Below are 27,886 nucleotides of genomic sequence, written 5' to 3' on the forward strand. Positions count from 1 at the left end.
TATTCTGTCATTCCTTCAAGTGAAATTTCGTCCCCTCTCTAGGCAGGCTCATAGATTTTCAGCTGAAGTATAAATAAGTGTCTCGCCAGAGTTTGTTGAGTAGTGGGCCGTGCAATTGAACTTGTTTACTGCTATTGTTACCACTAGTAACTGTTCATCTAAATAATACTCATCTAAATAATGTTTCCCCACATACTCATCCAGTGACAAGAAGGCTTTGAGTAAATGATGCACAGGTTATCCCATTCTCCAGAGAGAAAAGTAAGCGTAGCCAGGTTCCCTGGCCTGCCTCTCATTGAATTTATAAGCCAGGAAGTTGGGTCAGGCAGGGCTCTAGCTCCCAGAGGCTGCATTCTCTTCGGTACCACCTACTCCTTCTGGAACCCAGAGTAAGGCAGGTTGTTAGTGTGGCCAGTGTGAGGGCTGTTTACCAGGCCGGCAATCTCATGGGTTGGCAGAAGGCCTGTTTTGAATGTAGGGAAAGTAGCCTCTTGTTTAGAAGTATGGAATGGAATATCCAAACATTTGGGAAACATTTCGGGTGGGGTCAAGGGCAAAGATGAGAAGGCATCCATAGATCCATTCATATAAGTGGAAACTTTATCCCAAATACTCAGGTATGCAAAGTAAAGGACACACGTATTCATTGATTTGTTCTTTCATTCATTATCTTAGGGGTGCCATTTGGGACCATCCTGTACTTTTTGCCTAGTGCATTGGAAAAAGTACTTCCTGCCTCCAAACTCACACAGTATCCGGCTCCTACGGCCGGCCTCTCCACTTGCAGTTACGTTATCTTCATCTTGATGGCTTAGTATGGAGCCTCAGCTTATTCGTCTGTAAAGAAGGGGGATAAGCATGGCTTCTGAAGGGGCAGGGCTGTGGAGCCTAGCGGTTAAGAGCACTGGCTTTGGAGATGGACACCCTTTGGTTTTCACCCTGCCTCGCGGGCTCCTCACTCTGTCAGCTTGGGAAGTTACCAATCTGTGTCCTTATCAGTAAAGTGAGGAAAATAGTAACTATCTCCCTCTCGGATTGTAGTCAGGAATGAGAGGTGTTATGAGTCAGGTGGTCTGGTAGAGAAACAGCTTTTCAAACAGGATATGTTGCTTTGCCCAATGTTTAGGAGGGGGGTGCTACTAATACTTGGAGGGCTTTGCAGATAAGTCTTTTGCATCAAAATAAAGCTATGTCAGTTCTTATTATTTGGTTTGTGTGTGTGTGTGAAGGCAAGAACCTGCCAGAGAAATGTATGACAATGACTATTGGCAGTACCGTGTTTTCTAAATCGAATACACCAACAGTTGTAAGATATGCCTTTAATCTAATAACACATTTTCAGGGAGTAAAGAAACACTACTGTGTTAAATTTCTGTACCTATCACATGCGTCTAAATTTCAGAAATGTCAACATGGAGGAACAATGCGGATCTTAGGATGGAGGAGCTATGCCTGTGTTCGTTTATAATTTGAATGAAAGCTGGGCGGTTTGGAACTCTAAATTTCAAAAGAACGCTACGTAAGAAACTTCCAGACCCACTTCCAATCATGTAAAGGTGTAGGATTTGTATGGACCAGGTTTTTTGTTTTGTTTTGTTTTAATTAAATAATTAATTTATTTTTGGCAGTGTTGGGTCTTCGTTGCTGTGTACGGGCTTTCTCTAGTTGTGGTGAGCGGGGGCTACTCATTGCAGTGGCTTCTCTTGTTGTGAAGCAGGGGCTCTAGGCACACGGGCTTCATTAGTTGTAGCTCGTGGGCTCTAGGGCGCACGGGCTTAGTTGCTCCGTGGCATGTGGGAATCTTCCCGGACCAGGGCTCCAACCCGTGTTCCCTGCATTGACAGGTGGATTCTCAACCACTGCGCCACCAGGGAAGCCCCTAGGGATCAGGTTTTTAAGCTGCGCTGAAAGAATGAAAGCAAATCAGAGTCTTGAGACAGGATCGGCCAAAGATCAGCACTTAGAAGATCACGTGGACCAATTTTACAGGATTCTGTTAATGAAGATTCTGCAATTCCAAGTTTTCACCTTGTTTTTGACCATTAAAGGGAGTTGCTAGTATTGATAGATGATGAATCTGGGCTGCTGTGCAAAGCTTGCTTCTCCATCAGCACACCATTGAAAATATGTCCACATTCCAACCTCTCCTTAGCCCGTCTCCCCGTTGGAAGGGTTGGGCTGAAGCAGCAATGGGAACAGTGATTACAGACGCTTTATCAGAAGGCGGTATTTGAGAATTTAATGTATTCCCGCTCTTCTGTATTCCCTCGGGAAGAATGGGCACCTCGCATTAACCTTACTGTAAATGTGATGCATTTGAACACACAGTGGAAGAACGGCCCAAAGAGTATGTGTTTCTGCCACGAGCGGTTTTGAATAAATCAACATAAAAGCCCACAGTTATGAACATACTATGTGAATTGGACAGTGATGTATACTTTGAGGACCTTGAACTAAATCTACCAGTTAAGAGCCTGTAGGATGAGCTCCAGAAGGACCGGAGTCCTGGATGTTGAGGTTGTCATACAAAGAAATGAACTGCAGACCAGTGGCAGGAAGAATCTTCTGGTGATACTCAGCCCAAAGTAAATTTTCAAATGCTTCGACTGCAGCACAGAATTGACTGATGTCAGATTGACTGGATCTGGACTTCTAAATGTGGGTCAGTTTGGGCTGGAAGTGATTTTATTATCCACAAACCTCTATGTACCCCCCACCCCCCCTCCGAAATACTTGGCCATAATTTTTCTCTGTTGCCAAGCTTCTCTGGTGAAGCTTCTGAGAGGCAATATATTTTTCTGTTAGATTTCATAAGTAGTGCTAGACTTTTGATGTAATTATGTTTAGATTTCGCAGAAACTTTAAATGTGTTGAAAATTAAATTCCAGGCCAGGAGGGAATGAGGCCTGGGCTCAGACCCAGGGAGCCTGAGTCCTTTGTTACTCCTGTCAGAAACTTGCCGCGTGACCCTGGGCAAGTCTTGGCATGTTTTATTTCATAGATTTTAAAAAAGATAATAGGGGTTATGTATGATTGGGGTTTTTTTGGGTCCTTTATAGCTTGGAAACTTAGTGATTCAACGATCTCTGCCTCTGCTGTGACTGTAAAATGGAAAATAGGGTCAGTGTACAGAGCCTTATAATCTTGGAGGGCTAGGATTCTCCTCAAATTGTTCTTCACTCTTTCATCTCTGGGTACCCTTTAAAAACCTCTAACTGGGGGCTTCCCTGGTGGCGCAGTGGTTGAGAGTCTGCCTGCCGATGCAGGGGACACGGGTTCGTGCCCTGGTCTGGGAAGATCCCACATGCCGCGGAGCGGCTGGGCCCGTGAGCCATGGCCGCTGAGCCTGCGTGTCCGGAGCCTGTGTTCCGCAACGGGAGAGGCCGCAGAACCACTAACTGGGGACATGTCTTCCTCCATGGCATTTGGTATAACTTTATGGACTTCAGTTAAACTCTGAAGTCCCTTTTAGAAAGTTAGTATTTTGTTAAGTCTTAAGTGCCTTATTAAACCTGCTGAGGAGATAACAGTCCTGGGAGACCATTTATGACACGTGAGAACAGTGTAGACTTAACTCCCCTTTAAAAAAAAAAGACTCATGAAGCTTACACCAACTTCCCATTTTGAACAAAATATGACGATTTTTTGTGTACAGGGTTTTCACGGCCCCTCTGCTCTGTACACTCTTGCGCACTGTTGACAGTGAACAAGATTATTTATTTGGGTAAAAATGGGCACATGTGAATGGTGATGACCCAGAAGCCCTTGTGAGTGGTCCAGGATTCTTGGAAAGCGGGGAGGATGTGGGCTTGGGGAACAAAGCATGCAGTTCGGTGCCTGTGAATCTTGCGGGGTTTATTTTAAGGCTACACAGGAGAATCGGGAAGAAGAGATGCTGCTGTGGTGGTTTGGCCTCCTGGAGACACGGACAGGAATTCAACAGCTGGAGCGGGGCCGCTGGCCGTTGGTCCTGGGACTGGGGGACTGCTTCCAACCCCAGGCTGCTGGAGGGACGGCAGGGCAGGAGTTGCTCCACGCCGAGATGTTACTTAGCCCTTGGCCTGTCTCCTCTCATCTTTGTGTATCATCTCTTATCCCTTCCCAGTCTGCAGGCCACTTTCTCTCTGCACCCTCATGCTCTCTGCCCGAGTCCCCTGTTCTCCTCACTTCCACACTCACGTTCCACCTCGGCCCTTTCAGCTCATGGACTTCTTCTCTATGTCCCAGTTTATTCTGAGTTCCCGATTAAGTAAACCAAAACCCTAAAAAACCAAGAGGGAGAATTTTGTTCCCTGCCCCTTGTTTGGCTGGGGTGTCTGTGCCTTTTGATGGCCACTGTCCAGCCTTGGCTGTCCTTGGGTAACATGCTGTCTCCAGTCCAGTTATCAGAGAGGGGCTTGCACATGGTGGGGTGCAGCCCAGGGTGGGGTGGACCTCCTCAGGGGCGGATGGTGGATGTGGTGGGCACGATGGTGTGTCTAGCTCAGAGGGAGAAGTATGTCTGTAACGGGAGCCTGTTTCTTTCTGCCAGACTAAGTCACAGAAGCCTTCCAGGAGTATGTGCTGGGGCCGTGCGAACAACCGCAAACACTCGGACGTTATTCAGAAATGGAATTGGGACGTGTCTGAAGAAGTAGACCCATCTGGTCTTCTGCTTGTTGGGGGACTGTGTATACACTGGGTGCTTAGCGTGTTCACTCAGGGCATTCAAACACTTTGTTCACTCAAACACTGGTGGAGCCTTTTGTGCTGGGGAGCTCCACTTGGTAATTTCCAACTCTAGGTTCTAAGCACTAATTCTACAGATATCTTCCTCGTCTGTTAATATTCACTTCCACAATGTAGAAGTCCTGTGTTCCATCACATCTAGTAATAGAACGGTGCTGCGTGGGGTGTGTGAGATGGACCACACACACACACACACACACACACACACACACACACACACACACAATGTTACACACAGACACACAGACCTGGAGAAGTCCACGTTTAATCATTTTGGAGCTTACTTGGGAGAAGGGGCCTTCTGTGTTTGCTGGTGACTTGTTTGAATATGCACATATGTATTTTGGAGACAACCTCTGTGAAAACTCTAAGGGCAAACTAAGGGCCTCACCAAATGCCCTGGGGTCCTGTTTAGTGTATAGGATTTTAGTAGGAGTGGTGGGTTGGTATGGTGTAGTGGAATGGACCGGCCAAGGTTTTGGAGCTAGATGGGGCGGCCAAGGTGTTGGGCACCATTCCTTATTAGAGCAAAGTTACCTAATCTGGAATGCCCTCCCCCTTTGTATAGAACATTAAAAAACCCCACAAAACTCCTTTAATGGAACTCTGTAGTGACAGGTATCAGAAACCCAACCGGAACAAGTTTAAACAAGGAAAAGGGGAGTTCTTTGATTCCCATAACTAACTTTTGGGAATGGCAGAGGTAGAGCTTGCTAAAGGGACAACTGAAATGCTGTCCCGTGAGGGCGCATCGGCCCTTTGAGTGTGTCCTCTCTATGTTGTCTTCGTTTCCTCCTACTGCAGAGCTTCGGTGGCAAGTCCTGGAGGATGAGGAGTGTCGCAGGCTTTCATTGGTGGGATTCTTGACCCAGTTTGGACCAATCAGTGAGGCTGGGAAGGGGGGATCAAGTAAGAAGATGGAGGCTCCCATTGGGTCACATGACTGGCTGGTGTTAGGGTGATTCCCTGGGGGAATTAGCTGGAGTCAGTCTGAAAAAATTAATTAGGGGCTTCCCTGGTGGCGCAGTGGTTGAGAATCTGCCTGCTAATGCAGGGGACCCGGGTTCCGAGCCCTGGTCTGGGAGGATCCCACATGCTGTGGAGCAACTAGGTCCGTGCGCCACAACTACTGAGCCTGCTGCGTCTGGAGCCCGTGCTCCGCAACAAGAGAGGCCGCGATAGTGAGGCCCGCGCACCGCGAAGAAGAGTGGCCCCTGCTTGCCACAACTAGAGAAAGCCCTCGCACAGAAACAAAGACCCAACACAGCCAAAAATAAATAAATAAATAAACGCCTACCTCCAACATCTTCTAAAAATAATTAATTATTGAATTTTGCGTTAAACAGGTGTTGTGAAGTTCTAAGCTTTTTTTCTGGTATCTACTAGATGCTCTTCATTAGTTTTCTGCCTTCGCTTATAAAGGTGATCATAGAGGTTAGCCTATTTGGAGCTAAGAACTGGTCATGACACCTCCTTCTGTAGAATCCAATGTAATCTTGGGCATATTCCCTGTGCTCTTTGCTGTGTCCCATCTGCTGAATAGGGGCAAGACCCTCTGGCAAAGGAGAGCCCTGTAGGAATGGGTATGCAGTATATTTTTAGGATCTGCCATTGCAGATATAGCTTTCACAGAGTTCCCAGACTTTGACATTTATTATTAATTGCTTTTTAAGTTGGTCACACTCTTAATATGGCAGGTGAGGAAAGAATGCTGAAAAAAGCAACAGGGTTGAGGCAAAGATGGCTGCCAGTCCTTGTCTCTAGAACCTGGCCTTTCTCTCTGAGACCTCCTGCAGGAGGGTATGCAAAACAGGCGCATTCTATAGAGCGTCTGTCATGTCCGGGGCACTGTGCCAAGCTCTTTACCTCCCCTTGGAATTGAACCCTTGTGACATTTTAAGGTAGATAACATTGTTAGCTCCGTACCAGTAGCTTGAGTCTCGAGCAGGTTAATAGCTTATCCAGATACTTTCTAAGGACCTTCCAGATTATCTTTACTTTTAGTCCAGGAGACACCATTTAAAGCTGACTCAACCAGAAGAGGGTGACAGCTCCATGTTTGCGATGGCTAAACTTTTTGTTTTAACGATAGTTTTATTGAGAAATAATTCACATACCATACAGTTCACCCATTGAAAGTGTACAGTTCAATGGTCGTAGTATATTCAGAGTTTGCGGCCATCACCACGATCAGTTTCAGAATATTTTCATCACCTCCCTCCAGAACCCCTGTCCCCATGAGCAGCCGCTCCCCATTTCCCCCAATTCCTCCCAGTCCTAGGCAACTACTACTGTATTTTTTGTCTCTATGGATTTGCCTATTCTGGACATATTGTATAAATGGAATCATACACCTCGTGGTCTGGTTCCTTTCACTTAGTAAAGTGAGGGACTTATGATGGAAACTTGCCCAAGGTGGCCTCTTGGCCTCAGCCTTATGGAGGTCAGTGTCCTTTTGCTTCCCTCAACTCTGCCTCACTACCCTATTTGCTACAAGAAGCCGGAAGATAGAAACACCCGAGAGGTCGTCGTGAGTACAGACGAGCATGCTGGAATATTAGTAGTGGAACGCTTGGTGGGTTAGTTCTGGACCCGGGACCCATGGATTCCTCCCTCTTATTGCCTGGTGGCGACTCCAGTGTTGGCGGGGAGAGGGTTAAACGCTGTCTCCCTCAACTTCACCTCCAGGGGGAATTCCTGCTTTGAGGGTACACTGGGCCTCAGAAGCTTGAGTATCTGTCTTTTGTGATGTTGGAACAGATGTGGAGATAGGGTACCGGTTCCCTTGGTGCTAAGAGGGGCTCCAGGGGAGTTACAGGAAACCTTTCCTTTTCTGTATTCTCACCCCCAGGCCCCCCCTCGCCCCCGCCCCAGCTTTTCTCCCCTGGTTCACACATCGGAGGGAGGAATCTTTTACCTTTTCTGTTCCTGGTGGGGCAGCTGCAAGGAATGTTATCAGTGTTGGGACTGGGCACGGGTCCAAACCTTGTCGGTGCCCGAGCTGAAACCGAAGCTGAGCCCGAGACGGCAGAGGCTGCCACGGAGATTTGTCCTCGGCAGCCCGGGGCATCAGCGACCCCGACAGTGGGGATGGTGCAAACCCTTTCAGGCAGGTCACACTGGTTCGGATCCCCGGAAGACTGCCATCCCATCCCAGATGATTGGGCTCCTCTGGGTCGGGGGCCGGCCTGGGGCTCTGTGGGTGCTGGAGGAAGCAGAGTCAGGACGCCCCATCTTCAGTCTCGTGCCCCAGGGAGAGTGGCTGTTCAGACAGCTTGCTGTTAATAACTGGGGAAAGTGCCTTCCAGATGATGCGCTCGCTTATACACTATTTAAATGAGAGGAGCCGATACCCATGTTATTCACGCTTGGAAGACTGGCAGTGGAAACAGAAATTTTTATTTGCGGTGACTTGGTGGGAGCTCATAGCTTGGTTCTTGCCTTGATCTCTGGCTAGCTCTTGTTTCTTGTCTGCCTTTTTTTTTTTTGTGGTACGCGGGCCTCTCACTGCTGTGGCCTCTCCCGCTGCGGAGCACAGGCTCCGGACGCGCAGGCTCAGCGGCCGTGGCTCACGGGCCCAGCCGCTCCGCGGCACGTGGGATCCTCCCGGACCGGGGCACGAACCCGCGTCCCCTGCATCGGCAGGCGGACTCTCAAACACTGCGCCACCAGGGAAGCCCTCTTGTCTGCCTTTTGGGACGAAGAGAAACAAGATGCAGGGTGCTTCCCTGCATACATCATGGTAATGATATGGGGGTTGGCACTGGGTCTGAGATGTTTCTGGTGTCTTAGATAAAAACGCGGAGACCAGGCTTCTCGAGGCGGCCTAATGAATTCAGGTGCTAAGTGCTGAGTGATGAACCTGGATGCTGAGCTAGAGTCACTACACCGCTCATGTCCACGAGGCCACCAGGGTGCCAGAGGCTGGCTGTGTTTACATAGGGCAGAGCCAGGTGGCCTGGCGTGAGATGGGAGAGCACGGTGCGCACCCACTGCCCCTGGGTGGATCTCTCTGTCTTCCAAGCAGGTGTCTTTCCAGTCTAGAACTCGGACAGCAGGCAGAGTTCCTGGGCCCCCTTCCTGCTCGGGGTCTGTAGAGAAAGAACCATCGAGTTGTCATTGGGTGAGTGTCAACCCTGAAAACCTACCTTTTGATGATCACGAGAGGGTTTGGATTTAAATGGGTCACAGGATGTTCTGGACTCTTCCCTGCGGAGCTGCTTCCCGCTCCCATTTTTATTCTTGCAAGCCTTTCCAACCCGTTGGCCTCGGCGTGAGTCACTTAGTCAGACTGCCGCCCATCCCCGTGGCCTGGATGGCTCCCAGCGGGAGTTGCTGGCACGGCGTCCAGAAAACAAACCACACCCCGGGAATGGTGATGCATCGCAGCCTTTCTCCACTCTGGACAGGAGGCACCGGGGTCTTGAGATGGGTCTGGGGTTTGGTCCCCCCTACCTCTGGCACTGCTGTGACCTCTTGTGCCCGTGGCTGGTGAGCAGAGGAATGCTTTCCCGTGGCGGTTTCGAGGGCCGTCGGCAGGCTGACTAATCCACCAGAGGTCCGCGAGGGTGTTGATGCTGCCCGTCTCTTGCTTGAGCACAAACATCCTGTGGGATCTCGTAGATCCTCAGACTCACTTTATGCAGAACCTTCTGGATTTATGAATTAGACTTGGGCTCCATTTTGTATTTTGTTCTTTGGATTCTTTCATTAAGGAGATCAGAGATAAAAATCTCATTGTTTTGCCATCTGGCTACCAATAGACTCCCCCCACTCTGAAGAGGGAGTAGTTTGGGTTTTCTTGAGCGACTGGGGTATCTATTATAGATCAGCAGATTACTACAGCTCTGTGGTTTTAAAGAGACCAAAACATACTGGGGACCATGCCCACCCCGCCTTTAGACACATACTAATCTTGCTAGTACTGTCACTTCATTTGTGAATGACAGTATTAGGGACGCTTAAAAGAGTTGCAGGGCACTATGGGACCTTGGCACACAGTTGAAGGCTACACACTAGTCACTGGGGAGGCTCAGGGGGATGTTTACAGTATCATCATATTTTTCTGGGTTTCCGAAACTGATCGCTGTTGGAGGATTTGGATGAAAGTTGGCTGATTTTGTTGTTGCTGTCGGCTGCTGCTGTGATCTGGGTACCTTTTTAAGCTAGGGCCTCTGCATCCGTCCATGTCATAGGAGAATTTTCAGGCCAGTTATCTTTAACTCATTGGTTCTCAGCTGGGGTGATTTTGCTCTCCAGGAGACGTTTGGCAACGTCTGGATGCATTTTTGGTTGTCGCAGCTGGGCAGGGGATGCTACTGTCATCTAGTGGGTAGAGGCCAGAGGTACTGCTAGGGCAGCCTCCCACCCCCCCACCCTCTCCGCATCACAGAGAGTTATCAAAATGTCAGTAGGGCTGAGGTTGAGAAGTCCTGCTTTAACGTGAGTGTTTATTGAGCAACCATCCCTCTGTTACTCCTGAAACTAAAGAACAGACTAAGGTCTAAGAAAGAATATTTTAAAATGAATGACATCCCAATTTGCCAATGTGTGTTTTAAGTTGTCTTTTTTTTTTTTTGGCCAATGACTTTATGTACTTAAAAAATACCTTAGTGGTTTACTAGAGTATTTTTCAAAAAAAAAATAAAGAAAAAAAGAAATGGTTAAAACTACACAAACATGATGATTTAAAAGTTAGTAGCTTCTCAGGCTTCCAAAAGTCTGTGATGCAGAGAAAAGCCCCTGTGAGCTGTGTTTTTGTTTGCTGTGCTCCAGCAACGGGTTTTGATGGTACCTGGTTAGTAGAATGGATGATGTGAAGTCCTTATATTTGCATTTGTCAAAACCCGCTAGTTTCCCACTCACCTAATATTTTCTCTCCACCCCCCCCTTTTTTTTTTTAAATTTAAGTGCAAGACCCAACCAAATCATCTTGTTTCTCCTGGAATACTAAAAGTTTTTTGTTTTTTTTTAAGGTATAGCTCCAGATTACCTTCTAGAGTTCACATTCTGCTTTCTAAATCCTATTCTTAAAAGGAACCGTACATATGATGTATGAACAGTACATCATAAATTTCATGGCTCCTCCATGACATTTCTGGGGAAGTAAATGAAAGGTGTAAATTAAGAAAAGCAAGTGTTTGTGGTTCCCACTTTAACCTTCTGTTATGTTGAATGGCTTTGTCGAAGAGGGCTGTCATTGCTTTTGAAAACTTGGGAAAATCCACAGCAAGCTGTGCCATTAGTTGCCTTTGGGACCACAAGATGTTTGATGTGAAAATTATATGGCCACATCTAATTGGGTATATTTTCACCCCACCAGATACCGACTCGAGATGATGACTCCTCCTGCCCTGCTTTTTTAGCTAAATTGTTTAACCTGAATTTCATGCTATTGAGAGTTGCATTCCAGTAATCCAGGTGCCATTTTTCAGTGTCTTTTGTTCAGTAGCATGTCTGCATGACCGAACCATATAAATTTCTAGACATCTGGCAAGAGCTGGATATTAATCCCTCCCTGATTTGGGGAACGGTAAGACCTATGACTTCTCCATAATTCACACTCCTCCTTGTGCCCTGTGGAAACCTAGCCAGTCAGTGGAAAGAAAACAGAAGCTCTCTGGACCTCTGCTTCCTGTGAAATGGGAATGATAATTCTTATCCTGCCTGTTTCCCAGAGTTGTGTATTCGTTTCAAATAAAATGTGCTCAGAATTCAAATAGAAAGCAGTTAGAGATACGATAATGGTGGTTAGGCCAATTGAAATTTCAGAATTTAAAAAATATTAGTTTATTCACGTACTATACAGTTCACCCATTTAAAGTGTACACGTTAATGATTTTTAGTGTATTTGCAGAGTTGCAACCGTCACCACAATCAAGTTTAGAACATTTTATCACCTCCAGAAGAAACTCCATACCCATTAGCTGTCACTCCCCATTTCCCCCAACTCATCCCCCTTTCCCCATCTATTCTGTGTCTCTGTCTATTCTAGACATTTTGCGTATGTGGAATCATACAATATGTGGTGTTTGGGGACTGGCTTCTTTCACTTAGTGTTTTCAAGATTCATCCATGTTGTGGCATCTGTCACTATTTCATTACTTTTTTAATAGCCAAATAATATTCCATTGTGTGGATAGATCACATTTTATTGATCCATTTATCAGTTGATGGTAAACTTCAGAATTTTAAAAATATTAATCTAGACCGTATTTAATTGTTGAAAGTATCCCTTTCCTTTTTATCGGCTGTTAAGTGTTCTTATGATAAATACTGTTACAAGGCAAAGATTTCCAAGTCTGTGAGTGGTCTGCGTATTTGAAGACATACTTAACCTCCTCAGACTCTACTTGGAACCAAACATTGGATAACGATGACTTCAGAGTTTGGGTCTCCCGGAGGCACTGAATGCGTTTAATCTATGAAAGTAGTAACTATTGCTAGTAAGTTTTTCTGTATGTTGACCAAGGATTGAGACTTTATCTCCAGTGACTCAAACTTGTTCCTGATAGCTGCTATCTCCTTTTTCTTTATTTTCTCCTCAGGTGGTAATGACTCAAATGGCATCCACCAAAGATTGTGATTAGAAGAGGTCTAGGGAGTCTTTTTGTTTTATATTTGGTTTGCTTGTTTGTTACTGCTTTGGTTTGTTAGTTTTACCTGTTGTAAATATTAAGAAGCCCAGGTATGTTTACACTCTGGAGATAGGAAAATTCATCTTGTCCGGATTTGCTGCACTGGCTCGCTTCTGCACTGTGGTTGATTTGATGTGACCGAAGGTGGAATTTCTCTGTTCAGGGTGGTGGGCCCAGCCTGGGTCAGCCGCTTGTTCATCAGTTCCGATCACTACCCTCCAGGACTGTCTTTGGCATTCATGTCCCTTAAGTACTTTGAGGGGAAACTTTTCAGGGCACACGTGAGTTTCTTTCTTTATTGGCTGCACATGTGAGCCATATGAAGATGATTTTCACTCCAAGAAACCGAACAATCTTTAAGAGAACTCTGAAAACTAGGTGTTCTCTCAGAGCCATCTCAGTGAGAATATGGGAGTGATTTTTCTGGGCTTGACTACACTTGAGCAGGGCCCATCCATTTAGTGGTGAGAAGAAATGGGAGCAAGATGGGATTGACTCCTTCAGCTCATGGGTGTACTGTCTCTGTTGCCTTCTACACACACACACACACACACACACACACACACACACACGCACAATTTAGGATTTTTTTTTTCTCTCTCAAGGTTCTCTTTATTAAAAATATAAATATTCGGGGTAGAAGAATAGCCAACAACTTGGGTGCCTGGGATAATTTGTCTCATCCCCTTATCTTTTATCCTGTGGCTCCAACTCTCCCTTTCAAACAGAGAAACCCCGAATACCATAGTCCTGAGAGAATTCATCACCCCAGTCCAGGCGGGATCCATTATGGTGTCCCAGGTGTGTGCCCACTGACAATAGTGGTGGCCGCTCAAGTTATGAAATTAGCAATAGTGTGATTCTTTCTGGGGACGACAGCTGGGGGATGACTGTCATTCTGGAACCAGGGATGTTAGAGAATGGAGCTGGCAAGCCTCTCCCCAAATTCTCATGTACCTTCCCGTTCTGAATGAGATGGTGTCAAGAGTGGTCCTGCCTGTGGGCATCCATTGTTTTTTTGTTTGTTTGTTTTTTTTCAATTTTATTTTTTTTTTTTATACAGCAGGTTCTTATACATATTGGTGTATATATGTCAATCCCAATCTCCCAATTCATCCCCCCCTCCCCCTTCGCCACTTTCCCCCCTTGGTGTCCATACGTTTGTTCTCTACATCTGTGTCCCTATTTCTGCCATGCAAACCGGTTCATCTGTACCATTTTTCTAGGTTCCACATATCGTCCATTGTTTTTGAATATTTATAACCTTATATCCTTGCAGTGTGATTCCCTCTTTCATGATGTTTGGGGAGAACTTTTTTTTCAAATTATTTCAATTCAGTAAGTTTTTACGCCATTAGTATAATGCATTTCAGCCAAAATGTTTGTTTTTTCATAAACGCTGAGAAGGTTTAAATAACATTTTCTCGTCAGTTAGCCGTCATTTGCACAGTTATTGCACCATGAAGACCCTCTGGAGTTTGATGTTGTCAGGAAACATATTAGCAGAAAATAGTATGTTATTATCTAATGCTAGTAATTGGTGAGTAGAAATGAGAAGAGAAGACATTTAATTGGGGCTCCTGTGGCTAACAAGATGTGAATTATAAAAACATTTCCAGGAGAAGTTCCAGGGTTTGTCTAGAAACCTGTTATTTGCATTTTAAAACATTTGGTCCCCATTGATCTGAGAGGAGGGTGCTGTTGATCTCCGCTGCTTGCTTTTTCAGAGCAAAGCACTCTAAATTTCCTGAGTAGTAACCAGCCACACCTGGTCTCTGTGTTGTCTTTACAACCTCTCAGCTCCATTTCTGGGTGCTTTTTTTTTTTTTTTTTTATCTTTTTGTAGGCGATATGTTGGTTTTTAAAGAGAGGATTACCAAGTAGACATCACCAATCCCAATCAGACTGTCTCCCCCTCTTGGTCCCTTGATTCTGCGCAGTGCTGTTCATGCCCCCCAGGGGCATCATATGGACCCACATCCCTTCCCGGAGGCTTTCCTGGGAGGAGGAGCTATCCTTTAGCAAAAATCTCATTAACAGCACGATATTACATTTATTTATTAGCTGGATTCGCAGTGGACCTGAGCTTCTGCCTCCAATTCTTCCATAGGGGTCCTCTGCCCACACGTGTGAATCAGCTCCTGTTCTCTCGAAGTAATGGATGAGCGTATGGTTTTTCATGAGCTTGCTGGCATTTTGCTTGTCTGGAAAGATTATACTGTTAATCTCTCAGTTCCATATGCAAATAATGGAGATGGAGATTGCAGGGAAAAGCTTCACTTTTCTACCTGCTTGAGGTCACCACGGAACCTCATCACTGTCTGAGGAAGGATTTCGTTTAGTGTTCCAGCGATGTCTATTAGAACTTCATTTATTTTCTGCGCGCCTTAGCTAAATCCCCAATATTAAGGCTAGCTCTTTCACATTATCACCATCCCAGAAAGCCTTGCCTTCACTTAAAGTCAATTAATTTAGTTAATTTGACTTAACTAATAATTTAGTCAATTAAGTCAGTTAATTTAGTGTTGATGTCAGCTAAAAAATAAAAGTATGTCCTTTATTCAAAATTACTCAAGTAACTTTTTTTTAAACTTTATCCCCAATTCTTCAAAAGATATTTATATGACTTTTCCTTCACTGTTTATACCATAATAAAAAGGTATGTTTCATTTTCAACTTCTTGAGAAGTATTTTTTTCCCCTAGAAAACAAAAGTTGGCAACATTTTCTTTAATAAACACCTTTTGAAATGACGCTACAAATTCCCGTTTGTTATACCTTATTGCTAAAATATTTTTCCTTGGCCATGTAGATATTTTATCTGGTAAAAAAGCCTTTTCTCCTTGAATATAACTTTCTTCAGTAAATATCGCCTCTTATGCAATGGCCACGTCTAGATATCCAGGCATGTTGGATTTGTACTGAGAGCGATTGGAGGACTTGATTGTATCCCCGGCCTCTGCGTTTTGCTCGCCCTGCAGCACTGGAGCACGCTGGAGGGTGAGCAGGGCCCTCACAAGTCATCTAGCAGCTGGCATCCTCAAGTGACTTAACAAACTGAGCCCCAGAAGTACAGGGCACACAGCTAGTTGGTGGGAAGTGGCAGTGACAGTGAGGCCCCACATCTGTCTCTCCGCTGAGACTGAGGAAGAGGTGAACTGTGCTTTGCAAAAGGCTAGGCTAAGGGTTGACTTAACATCGGCTCCTTTTGTGTTCATTCTGTTTGGATCCTGGTCTCTCTCTCACTAAGATGAGGTCCTCAAGGGCCAAGGCAGACTTTATTTCTACATCCCTTGAGTGTAGGGGTGATGATTACGTTTCACCACATACCAGCTCTGAGCAGGGTGGCCAGGTGATATTGATATGGGTAAGGGAAGAGGGAGCTGCCGTAGGTGATCCGGGCACTTGCCATTCCTGACTGCAGGCCACTGTCTTCCATATTGGAGGATACCCGCCTACCGCTGTATGCACACAGGTGTTCAGTGTGTACACACACACGCACCACACATAGACTCTCACACCTTGTCACTCACATTTTGGAAAAATAATCATGAAAAATAATGTTGCACACATTTGCCACGTCTGTGATGGTATCCTGTTTTGGGGAAAAACTGGGTTCACCTTTAATGACAAAAATGGCAGCTTGCCTGGAGCTGTGATTCCAGTTTTTTTGCATCTGTGTTGTTTGGCAAGATCTTTCAAACGTAAGTAGTTCCCACCAGAGTTAACTTACCTTCAGAGGTGGTAATTATTGATGGACTCAAAGCTAGATCAGCATGACCTGTAAAGATCTGAAATCTCTTTTCAAGGTTATGTACATGTGTGTGGTCTCTGGTTGGTTGGTTGGATGGCTGGCTGGCTGCTGTTGCTTATTTGTTTTTGGTGTCCTTGTTTGTACACACATGTGCGTGTGTATGTGAGTAAATGATAAAGAGATAAGAGGTTTTTGCCCTCCCTCCAATTTTTAAAAAATTGTCATTTTACTAGTTTGCTTCTTTAGTGGAATGGCACTTGCCCACGTCCTCCTCTCAAATGGATTTCTTATCCCTCCAAAGATGCTGCAGTTTCAAAATAAAACTCGTCCATGTTATGCATAGAACCCCTATCTCCTAGTTTTTAAAACCTGGGTTTGGGTTTGTTCTTTTCTAGCTGTGTAGTCCTGGGTAGGTCCTAGTTTTATGCCTAGACTTAGAGATTTAAAAAAATCATAAGGAATTCAATTCCATGATTTCTAAGACCCATTCCATTTCACAATTCTGATATCTTTGAGAGACCCACAAATAATCCTTTCCCTCTTGCTTGCGGGGAGAAAGCATATAAAAACACAACCCAAATATATTAGGGTTCTCCAGAGAAACAGAACCAATAGGAGATAGATAGACAGACAGACAGACAGACAAGTAGAAAAAGAGATTGATGGTCAGGAACTGGCTCATGCAGTTATGAAGACCAACGAGCCCGTAGAACTGCAGTTGGTGAGCTGGAGACCCAGGAGAGTTTATGGTGTAGCTGTAGTTGAAGTCTGGAGGCCTGAGAATCAAAAGAGCTGATGGTGTTAGTTCTGGTCCAAAGGCTGGCGGGCTTGAGACCCAGAAAGAGCCTATGTCTTAGTCCAATTCCGAAGGTAGGAAAAAAAAACCAAACCCCCAATGTCCCAGCTCAAAGGCAGTCGGGCAGGCGGAGTTCTCCCTTATTTGGGGGCGGAACAGCCTTTTGTTCCCATTCAGGCCTTCAACAGATTGGATGAGGCCCACCCACATTCGTAAGGGCATTCAGTTTTATTCATTCTACTAATTTTAACTCATCCAAAACACAGAAATGCTCAGAATAATGTTTGACCAAATATCTGGGCACCTCATGGCCCAGTCAAGTTGACATATAAAGTTAATAATCACACCAAACTTTACTGAAACAAAATTGAAAGCTTTTGCCTTTTTCTTCCTGCCCTAAGAGGTGGGTTTAGAATTCTCCCAACAGCTCTTGGCTGTTGGCCAAATTTGGTCAGAATAACAAATTTCATAGAAAATCTTTATTTCTGGAGGCTTTAGTATATTTAAGGGTTTTGGGTTTTAAATGCTTTTCAGCTCCTCCTATATTCTTTTCTTTTGTGTTTATTTTTCCTGGCAGAGCAATTTGTACTTTCTGGCTCGTTGGTTTCCATTCTGTCGCATTAACATGTGAATATTGCCCAGCCACCTGTTGAAGGCGGCTATAAGCTCATAAAGAAACCAAATAGTAGAATATTCAACTAGTGCTCGAACTTCTTAGTGGTACACCTTGATTCTGCTCCATGCGGCCACGTCCAGAACTGGTCAACACCCCATGTCCTCAGGGGCCAAGCCATCAGAGAAAACAAAACCTGCTACCCGCTCTGCCTGCCGTCTGTCTTGACATGGCAGAGCCTCAACTTCTGGAGACCACATCTTAATAGAGTCAGTCAGTGTAGCTGGTGGCTTCAGAGGCACTAGAGGAGGAGGGCCGAGTGACAGTTCTAGCAGGTGTGTGGTTTCTCAAGGCTACCACCCCCATCCCAGAGACTGGCCACAAGCCACATTCATTCTTATTTTGAAAAGTACTAGACACTTACTCCAGTATATTGCCTTGTAATAATCCCCGCATCATGCCTGGAGCATGAACCTTGTGAGGCCTTCATTTACTTTTCCTGGAGCATCTCCAGTTTTTTCCACGTTACTGCTTGATGTGTGGATGGACGATTATCGAGGTCATTCTAAGGCAACTAGAATTCTCCGGTCAGGGTGCCCTTCTCTCTCCTCAAACCCAGCCCAAACTGGCCTGAGCAAAATGAGTGTATTGACCCATAATTGAAAAGTATACAGGTAGCGTGGCTGGATCCAGGGGCCCATATACCAGGACATCATTTCCTTCCAGCTCTTGACTCTGCTTTCCTCCAGGTTGACTTCATTGCATGGAAGCAGGTTTGAGTCCAGAGAGACTTTACCTTCCCCACAATTCTGAATCAGTGGCTGCGTAAGGGGGTGTGATGTGCTGAGTGCCTTTGGACTGAGTACACTTACCCCTCCGTGCAGGTCGGGGTAGGGTCCACTCTACCCAGACTATATGGCTTGAGAGTTAGGGTGGTACCTCCTATGTAATTCAGGGCATTGTTACCGGAAAAAGCATGAACAGATGCTGAGCAGAAAACTTGGCAGACATCTGCCTTCATAATCTTTAGGATGTGTTGAAGAGTCTTAGATTTGTTAGGGAAAGGCTCAACTAGAGTTTTGTCGGGGAACAAAATGATTTGGTATTTATATATACATTTGGATCTGTTTATAAGACATCTTATAGCCCCCAGATTTGAATTGGCTTATAAGACCTCATATTATGTAAAAAGATTAGAAATGAATAATTAAAGAAATTAGAATAAAGAGCAAAGCAGGGTAGACCCCTAGGATAAGATGGGGGTAAGGTTAATCTCACAAATTTCAAAGCTGGTAGATCCTACAGTAGTGGTAGGAGTGACCTGCAGATTGGCTCTGAGGTTCCCAGGAATGGAAGAGTATCCAGATCCTATACAGAGGCGTGCGTGTGTGTGTGCACGCGCGTGCCCATGAGCATAACAAGCCTGTGTGCAAGCCCCTGTGGGAGTACAGGCCCTAAGGAAAGGCCATGGGAAGATAATAAAGAGAATGTGGTCTGTGGTAACCGTAGATACATTTCTTTTACAAACTCCTGGGGTGCTTGCCCTCGGGAACCTTGCCTCTTTGCTCTCAGCATTGTGTTAGGAAACAAAATAAGCAGACAAGGATTGAAACCCCCATATTGCTGGGTTCCTTTCAGGAACAATTGGAGGGCTAAACCATGGCCCCTTTGGTGGGAGGCAGTTAAGACGCGTCACGGCTGCGACAAGGCAGAATAGGAGGACCTTGGTTGTCAAGCTGGGCTAATCTTGAAAATGGACTCAGTGACTCACATTCCTGTTTACAAACGAGCCCCGTGGAGAAATGCAGGGTGGGAGGCTCTGCTTCCTGGGTGGAGACCAAAGACCTCCAGGGATGGGCAACCAGTGCTTCCGCTGGGGCTTCGGCTGCCCTTCCTGGGAGCAGAGAGCTTGGGGCTCCCAGCAGTGGTGACTTTAAAAGTCCAGCCACGGGGACAGTTGCAACCAGCAAGGGCCCTAGAGTAGCACCAGTTTGCAGGAGATGTGGCTTCTTCTCAATTTGGCTGGTTTTAATCCACCTGGATAAGCCCCCAGCTCCCCCATCGGAGGACCAGGTTATATGGGAACCATGTAAGTTATTCTAGAAACGTGGCTGCTGTTCTGTAGATTTGTCCGTATTTCCATTGCTTCCCTAACTCCTAGAGTCTTTGGTACCCACTGTGCTCATCCTGGTATTCAGTGAATATCAGAACATAAATTATCGGACATTGTGCTCAATCTCATGTTCTTAATCCTGAATTCTATTATGTGGGATTAAAAAGGGTGAAAAATTTGTTCGTGGGCTTTTCCTTCACAAAAAACTTTTTAAAAACTAGAGTGGAGAAGTTTTTAAACTTCTTACAAGGCAGATAAACTTCATTGTAAAGGAAGACATAATCCTTTACAATGAACACAAAAGGCATAGATCTTTTCTTTTTTTTTTTTTAAAGACGATTAGAATGATATTTCCTTGTTGTGAAATAGCCCTTCTTGGACCCCACGTCGCTCTTAACACCCCTCAATTCTCTACCCCATTTATAGAGCAATAGTCAACATCTGGACAGGCAAATGCATCTACGTAGCACCACCATGAGTTGACTGAGACCTGGTCCAGGTCCCCCCCCTCCCTCGCCATTTACTAGCTGTGTGACCTTGGGCATGCTCCTTAACGTCTCTGAGTCAGTTTCCTTGTCTGTAAAATGGGCACAACGGTAGTACCTACCTCACAGGGTGGTTGTGAGGAATAGCAGAATAATATGAACATTCCTGTCCAGAACCCCAAACAGAGAAGCAGCGCTCATCATAGGGTTCCAGCTGGGTTGAAGTGCAGTAGAGCACATACTTCCTGAGCACTCAGGGTGTGTGCTGCTGGATCTTTCAAGGGGTCCAGATATGTAGTTGCTGCTCTCAAAAAGACTGCAGCCTGGCAGAGGGAAAGGTATTAAGACAGCTCCCCAAATAGCTCTAGAATTGCGTGGAACCCTGTACAATTGCATTTTTGTAGGGTAGGAACAGCAGCAATATCACATGGTTTAAACTAATGGAAGATTCAGTAAGGTAAGTTGAGAGAGAGAAAATGCTAGCCAGCGGGCTTCTCAGAGGAAGGAGTGGCGTGTCCCTAGGGGAACGACGGGCAAGGGTGGGCTCAGCGGGAAGGGATGCATCAGAAAGGCTGCCAAGAGGTGGTTGTGTTGAAGATGTCGCTGGCCAGCAGGGAGGTGGAAGAGTTCTGGGTTTGTGCGGGGGAACCATGATCCTCCCCGCTTGGAGTTTGTAGAGAAGCGGGGGTAGGACAGGAAGTCAGGCTGGGGGCCGTGAATGCCTTGCTGACTGCGCCCCGCCTCCCTCCCGAGCCTCACTCTGTTCCCCTTTCTTCCTGGCAGCAGTGCCCCCTCCCTTGCTGCACTCAGGGACATGACTGTCAGCACTTCTACCCCCCCTCAGACTTCACTGTCAGCACTCAAGTCTTCAGGGACATGAAAAGGAGCCATTCCTTACAAAAGGTTGGGGAGCCCTGGTGTTTGGAGGTAGGTCTCGGAGCAGAATGACGGTATGAGATGAGCGGACTCTGAACTGAAACCACCCATCCAAAGTTTACCTCCCGCTAGGGCAGTGCCCACCGCCGTGGTCCCCAGTTCCCGTCACACGCTGTCACTTCGGGTGCCATGATGTCTGGGTGTGCTGACCACGGATAGGTTTATCATAGCCGTAAAAATGCCAGCTTACCAGGACAGGGTATAGAGGGAGGTGGTCCCGCGAGCCCGAGGCGCCGGGCTCCCAGTTAAAGCCACATGGTCCGGTGTCCCGCGGAGCTTCCGTGAGAACCATGAGCAACACGTTATCCCTTTAAACTTGACCCCCAGGAAGTCATTTCCTGGGACTCTTCAGAGCTTCCAGTGGAAGAGAAGTTATCACCTGAACTTTGTCTTTGTTCTTTAGAACTTACAGATTTTCTTTTAGAATTCAAGGGGCTGGGCAATGCTCGCCCTTCTGCAGTGGTATCTTCCTGAGGCAGCCGTGAATGGCTCTGCTGGCAGATGTCACTCTCCAAGGACAGGAAGCGCGTTGTTAATTTCCTTTAAATAATTCAATACGATGTCAGTACCCCACACTGCTCCGTGCTTGAGAGTGACAGTTCTCTTCAAATTTGTAGTCCCAAAGAATAAAGAACATCTAGAACATGCTTTCATCTTCAGAAAAGCAAAAGTCAATGCAGATAAAAAATTGTAAGGTAACTCTTTAGACTTAAAGAGTGAATGATTTAGTACTAATGCTAGCTTTTAAGTTTCTTTAAAAAGAAAAGTGAATATTTAAGAGGCAGTTAGTAAAGCCTCTGTCTTTGAAAAATACTTATTGTATCCCTACTGTGTGCTGGCTGCTGGGCTGCGTGTTAGGGCTGCAGGGACAGAACACAGCAGAGGCCTAGAATCACAGGTAACGTGTACGTGCGTCTCGCCTTTGGAGAGAGAAAAGGAGGGTGAAATCATCTTTAAAAGCTTGTTCTGATCTAAAAAGTAGTAAATAGCCCTATGAGAGAACTAGAGACACAAAGAGAAACAGGTAGAAGAAAATATAAACATCCACGTTCTTTTTTACCTAGTTATAATCTCTTAATATTTGGATGCATTTCTTTCTTGTCATTCATGTGTCTAAAGTTTAAAAATGTTTCGTAAAATTGGAATGGTACCTTACAGAGTTTTGTATTTTTCTTTTCACTGGGTTGCTCTCATACACCATAATGCGTTTTAATTCTGGTTAGTAACTTTTCACGCGTGGGTGTCTTGTGGAAATCTTCCTGTCTAATTGTTCCCCTCTGGCCAGATGTGACTGAAACTGAGGATGTAGTCTAGGGTCTTTTGACACCACACGCTCTTTCCCCTCTTCTGATGAGGTCTGTGCCCGGATCACACGTGTCCCGTGCATGTGTACGGCCGTGTCTTTAACTGGCCTGGGTTGGACAGAGCTGTTGCACTTCTTTGCAGCAGCCCTGACCCAAAGGAGGCTTTTTCTGAGCAGCCACTCCTTGGTCTGGCTTTTAATAAGAGTCTCTGTTCATTCTGACTGTGGATGATAAGGCCATACCGATCATAGTTATTCCTCCACCAGGGCCTGGCAAATGGTAACTCATTAATCTTTGGTCAGAGTTATGAGGTAGATAAAAGAGAACCAGGCACCCATTCTGAGTTGAGGAAAATGAAACAGAAAGTCGGGGTTTCTTCCTTATAACACAAGATCCACAGGCTCTGATTAGATCCCCGGCGCCAGTGACTACGCTTGTTTCTCAAGCTTTGCCCTCAGGACAGGGAAGCATCTCTTGGGGAGGTGCTAATACACCCAGCTTCCAGAATTGGGTCTAAATCCCTAAGTTGTGAATAGACCAGACACAGAGACACCACCACTCGGGCTGTGTGACCTCGGGCAACTTACCCAAGTGCTCTGTGCTTCAGTCTCCCCAAGATGACATGTGAGCTGTTGTGAGCATCAGTGGAGTTGAGGATATAAAGCGGGGGCTTGCTCGGCCAGAGGTGCTGGCGTGCTCGGTCTGGCGCAGACACCCAGCAGAATTCTGGAGGCATCGCACACTGATAGTGTGTCCGTGTGATGGGCTGGCCTCTGCTGGGGGGGGGGGGGGGCGGTATCTCAGTCGTGCTGCATGCTTTCCACGCACAGCTTGGGTGTGTTCGAGATGGTTCTGGGTAGCATAGTGGAAACCTTGCATGACCGGAGTCAGCACTAGGTTTGAGTCCAGCGTTCTCCCACCTCTGCCGGCAAGATGCTTCATCCCTCTGTGATGCATCCCTGGGGCTGTTAAAAGGGGATGGTAGGGGAATCCCTGCCCAGCCTGCTTCACTGGGCACCTATCAGGATCCCTTGAAATACCGATCAGAGAGACTTTTTACACAGTGCTTTTACGGCCCAGGCACTTCCGTAAGCGATTTGTGTATATTAACTCTTCAAAACCTGACAACACCCCTAAGAGGAAGGTGTTGTGATTGTTGCCACAGAGAGGTTAGGTGACTTGCTTAAGATCACAAAGGGGTGGAACTCTAAAACTGCTGTTACCGAAAGACCCTGGCAAAATAGCCCATGGTTTGGAGCCTTCTCCACCAATCATCTTCCACCTGCTAAAGGGGATTGGGTTAGGTCCTCTTCAACACCCAGCCATCTCAGGAGCTGGGAGGAAACTTCTGGTTCAGGACATCCAGAGTCCAGTTTTTTGCTTTTCAGGTACCATATCTAGAATACTTTCTACCCCATCCATACTTAACCTTCATTGTCCCTGCTCTCTCTTCCCTGTGATTCGGCTTGATTCTAACCCTTTAGAATCAAGGCTGTCTCCTCTAGGGAATTAAGGTTGGTAGACCAGTTGATTAACTATGACTAAGAAAGTCAACGTCCACCTGGGCAGGCATGAGTCACTTCTTTCTAGTTAGCTATTCATGGCCATTTTAAAGCTCACCACACAAAGTCATTACACTGAGGCTATTACTATGTTTAATAGTGACAATAATAGGGCGTGACCCATGGCATTAGTGCATTCAGATAAGAAAGAAAGAGTTTTTTCCTGTAATTGCTTAGTCAATACCATTTTTACGGAAATGCTTGCAAACAAACTTTTAAAAGGTTCTTTGTTCAGATCCTTCTCCTATTCCTTCGTCTTGAAGGGATTCTCTGAACTCTTCCTGGTCAGTGGCTGGGCGTTAGGAAGACGATACCCTCTGTCCCTTCTGATAGTTTGGTTGACCTACCTTTTTGCTAGTTTTGAGCCTAATTTTGTTTCTTCTTTAGGGGCATGTGAGTGTGTGTGTGTGTGTGTGTGTGTGTGTGTGTGTGTGTGTGTGTTGTGTGTGAATTCAGGAGGGGGCACATTATTGCTGACACTTGCTCATTAACTTCTCAAGTTAGGCATTTAAGGAAAAAAAAAAGGCTTCGCCTAACTTTGCAAAGCCAGTCACATAGACAGGGAGTTAACCATTTTGGTGAGAGGAAATGAAACTTTTCTTAGGTTTATTAGACCACATCCTATAAATCTGTGGCTTATTATGTGTCTGATTTCTAAAAAGCATGGCATCATGGCCAAAGTGTTATTTTTGCTTATTAGTCATTGAGACAAATACACGTATTGCTTCACTTCCTTAGTACTATGTTTTTCAATACGTTATGTATGGAAAATCTGGATTTACACAACAAAGTACATTAGAAAGGGGAAAGTATTTGCTTTATAAATCTCTGTATTATAACTTTGGATTACCAAGCATTCAGTTAAGCTAAAATGTTTAATTCACCCTCCCTCCCCTGATGACATAGAGAAGCAGGATGAGAAAACAGTAAAAATATTTCTCAAAGGCAGAGTTAACATTTTGACGTACTTCCTTCCAGTCTTTTAAAGGATGTGTTTTTAAAAAATCATAGGTGGGCTCATATCATATATGTAATTATTTTCTGTCTGTCTCACATCTCTTGTAATAGAAGCCCTTTCCTGCATATCCTGTGAAGACTCTTGGTAAAACTTCTAGTGGTGTCCATTCCAGAATTGGGTACCTCTCGATATGCTCAGTCATTACCCCAGTGCAAACACACTGTTTCTAAAGTTCCACTATTACAGTCTGGTTGCATCTCATGTGGGAGAGAGTGTGACTTGAAAATAACAAAGACAGAATAGAATGACTTTGGACGTTCCATCATGTCCCCATGATATAGATGAGCCATGGCTTAGCACGCACAGCCCTGGATCATTCTGAGCGAGTGATCCAGCAAATTCACCCCCTCCCTAAATTCCTCCTCAGGGTGGGATGGCTGATGGGACCACTCATATTATTTTGCAGAGCTTCTCCTTTTTCTGTGTGCAAAGCTTCTTTGTTGAATTCTTCTGGGTTAAATGGTCACGTGTATTTCCTCTGCCGAATTCTGGCCCCAGTAGTATAGATGGGCACTGCAGTGCCCAACTTGGAATTTCTGGCACCTCAAAGAAGCCACACTCCCAGGTGAAATGGTGTTGTTTCCCCCGCTGCTTGTCAGAGCCCCCTACGGGATGGACACAACTTGCACAGGGCTTCCCACCAGGGACACAGGCCCAGAGAGGGAGAGGATCATTCTGGGCCCTATTTCCCAAGTTGACCATTCCTTGGACTAAAGGCTGTGAACACTGTTCTTTTCACTTCTTACACTTTTCTCCGCCCCGGGAGGTTGGTATACAGAGTAGGAAGCCCAGGCAGGGTGCGTGGACATCCTCTAAGGACCCCATCCCTTGGATGGTGGGAGTGGTTTCCGGCCCTGCAGCCAGGCTCTGGGGTCACCTGACATCCGCTTGGACACCACAGACTCGATCACAGCTCTTATCTCTGTGGCTGCCTCTCTTTTCCCCCTTCTTTGTGAGTCGCATGTTTTCTTTGCATCTCATATGACAAAGGTCATTAATGGAGAAGACTCTGGGCCTTCCGTGCATGACATCTTGTCATCCACACAGTTTATTGTTTTGGATCCTCCCTTTTGGAATTCTGTGAGGTGACAGATCAGTTTTGTTTTTTTTTGCGGAACGCGGGCCTCTCATTGTTGTGGCCTCTCCCGTTATGGAGCACAGGCTCTGGACGCGCAGGCTCAGCGGCCATGGCTCACGGGCCCAGCTGCTCCGCGGCATGTGGGATCCTCCCGGACCGGGGCACGAACCCGTGTTCCCTGCATCGGCAGGCGGACTCTCAACTACTGCGCCACCAGGGAAGCCCTCACAGATCAGTTTTTAATGGGCTACATTGTGTCAGGGGAGAGTTTAAATTAAGCTTCAGACTTTTTATACCTTAGAGGGCCCCTCAAATCATAATACATGGTCAGTAGTTGAAGAGAGGGCGTAGGTGCTTTTTACTCACCGTTTTGACATTATCTATCAAGTCTGTCTGTTTCTCCATGTTGTGATACCTTTGTTTCTCAGAGTACCTTCCTATGATCAGTCCTTTTAATGATGTCAGTGAGGTAGATGTTTGGAATTTGGGAACAGAGATGAACCACATTTCAGCCCAGACTCTGGAACTTTAATTTACTCATTTTTATCAAAGGCAGTTGTCAGGTAAGCAAAGTGGAGCACCTTAGTTTTTATCCTTCTCTGTCAGGCCAGTCCTCTGCACCTTATTCAGAGGTATTGCACTAGTTGCTGCTCGTTTAGCAAGAGGTGATTCTAGGAGCTGCCTCGTCTTTTATCCTTTATTCCACACTTTTCCAGCTTTTTCCATCACATCTCTGAAAGTTCATGTCACGCCTGTTTGCATGAAAGAAATGTAGTAGTTACCAAAACATGTTTTTGGTGTGGTTTGGGGAGCTAAGTGGGAGAAGTGGACTCATCTTCCCTGATGAGGCCAGGTTCAGGTTTTCCTTGGACTGTCCTTTCCCATTCCGTGGTGGCCTCCTCTGTTTGAGCTAAAGGTGAGGAAGGAGGTGGCCTTTGTACAGCCAGGGAGTTTTAAACCCTTTGTGAGCGACCTCCCGGTGTGTGTGTGCGCGCTCCTCCGTGTGCATTCTGTCTCCGGGGCCTCACCGCCCAGAGCCTGCTCACAGCTGCCTGTGTTTTTCTCTGAGAAGGTCTAAATAACAGGCCTGTTTGTGCTCAGAGTGAAAGTTTCTGTTTTGGAAAAGCCAGTTCCTTCTGACAAGGGAGGGCGGGGACGAAGAAGGAACTAAAGACGCCAGAGAAAGAAGAAGTGAGAGTTGAGGGAGGTGGGGAGGCAGGGGGTGGCCGAGGGACGCGCTGCCCCGCTCGCCTTATTTCCCAGCCCCACCTGTCACTTGGTCTGCCCAGCTCCGCCGGAGCCCCTGTGTCGCGGCCCCAGGCCCCGGCGGGGGCCTCTTGCTGCTTTGAAAAACAGAGCTGGCAGGAGATGGTGTTGGGCTGGGCATGATGGCCGGGGCTGGGGTCAGAGGGAGCGTGGAAGAGCTCAATCACTGTGCGCTCAGCCTGGCTCCTGCCCACTGGGTTTCTGGCCTGCCTGGTGTTTCTCCAGCAGCCAGTGTGGCAGGGGAGAGATCCTCTCCTCCTGGGGAAAGGAGAAGCCCCTCTGCCAGAGAGTAGAAGAAACGTGGAATCATCCAGACGGAGATCCAGTTCACAGCTCTGCCCCTTGGACAAGTTTCTCTCCTCCTGCCTCCTTTATAAGAACCCAGGAGGAAGATGGGTGGAGGCGAGAGGCAGGGCAAGCTTGCCGATGGTGCTTTTACTGGCTTCAGAAATTCGGGCAGTTCCTGAAGGGAAGGTGGGGCATTTCTGTGCCTGGCGGGGCAGGAACAGCAGTGTCTGGGCACGGGCTCACTGCTGTCAGGATGCAGGGGTATGTGCGCTTCTAAAGGGACTCGGACATTTGTTTGTCCTTGGCCCT

At 46.3% G+C, this 27,886-nt stretch overlaps 1 protein-coding gene across 24 annotated transcripts in view; it reads left to right on the forward strand.

The window, feature by feature from the left end:
* TCF7L2 (transcription factor 7 like 2) overlaps positions 1-27,886 on the forward strand; it is a 198,527-nt gene that overhangs the window by 104,747 nt on the left and 65,894 nt on the right. For 4 of the 24 annotated variants that reach the window (XM_032608416.1, XM_032608415.1, XM_032608430.1 and 1 more), the window contains exon 6: positions 20,909-21,052. The exons of 19 other annotated variants lie outside the window; for them this stretch is intronic. In XM_032608416.1, coding sequence (XP_032464307.1) covers positions 20,909-21,052 — 144 coding nt within the window. The remainder of the gene's footprint in view (positions 1-20,908; positions 21,053-27,886) is intronic. One more of the 24 variants, XM_032608431.1, reaches the window with a different exon arrangement.

Source organism: Phocoena sinus, chromosome 16, assembly GCF_008692025.1.
Source record: "Phocoena sinus isolate mPhoSin1 chromosome 16, mPhoSin1.pri, whole genome shotgun sequence".
NCBI lineage: Eukaryota > Metazoa > Chordata > Mammalia > Artiodactyla > Phocoenidae > Phocoena > Phocoena sinus.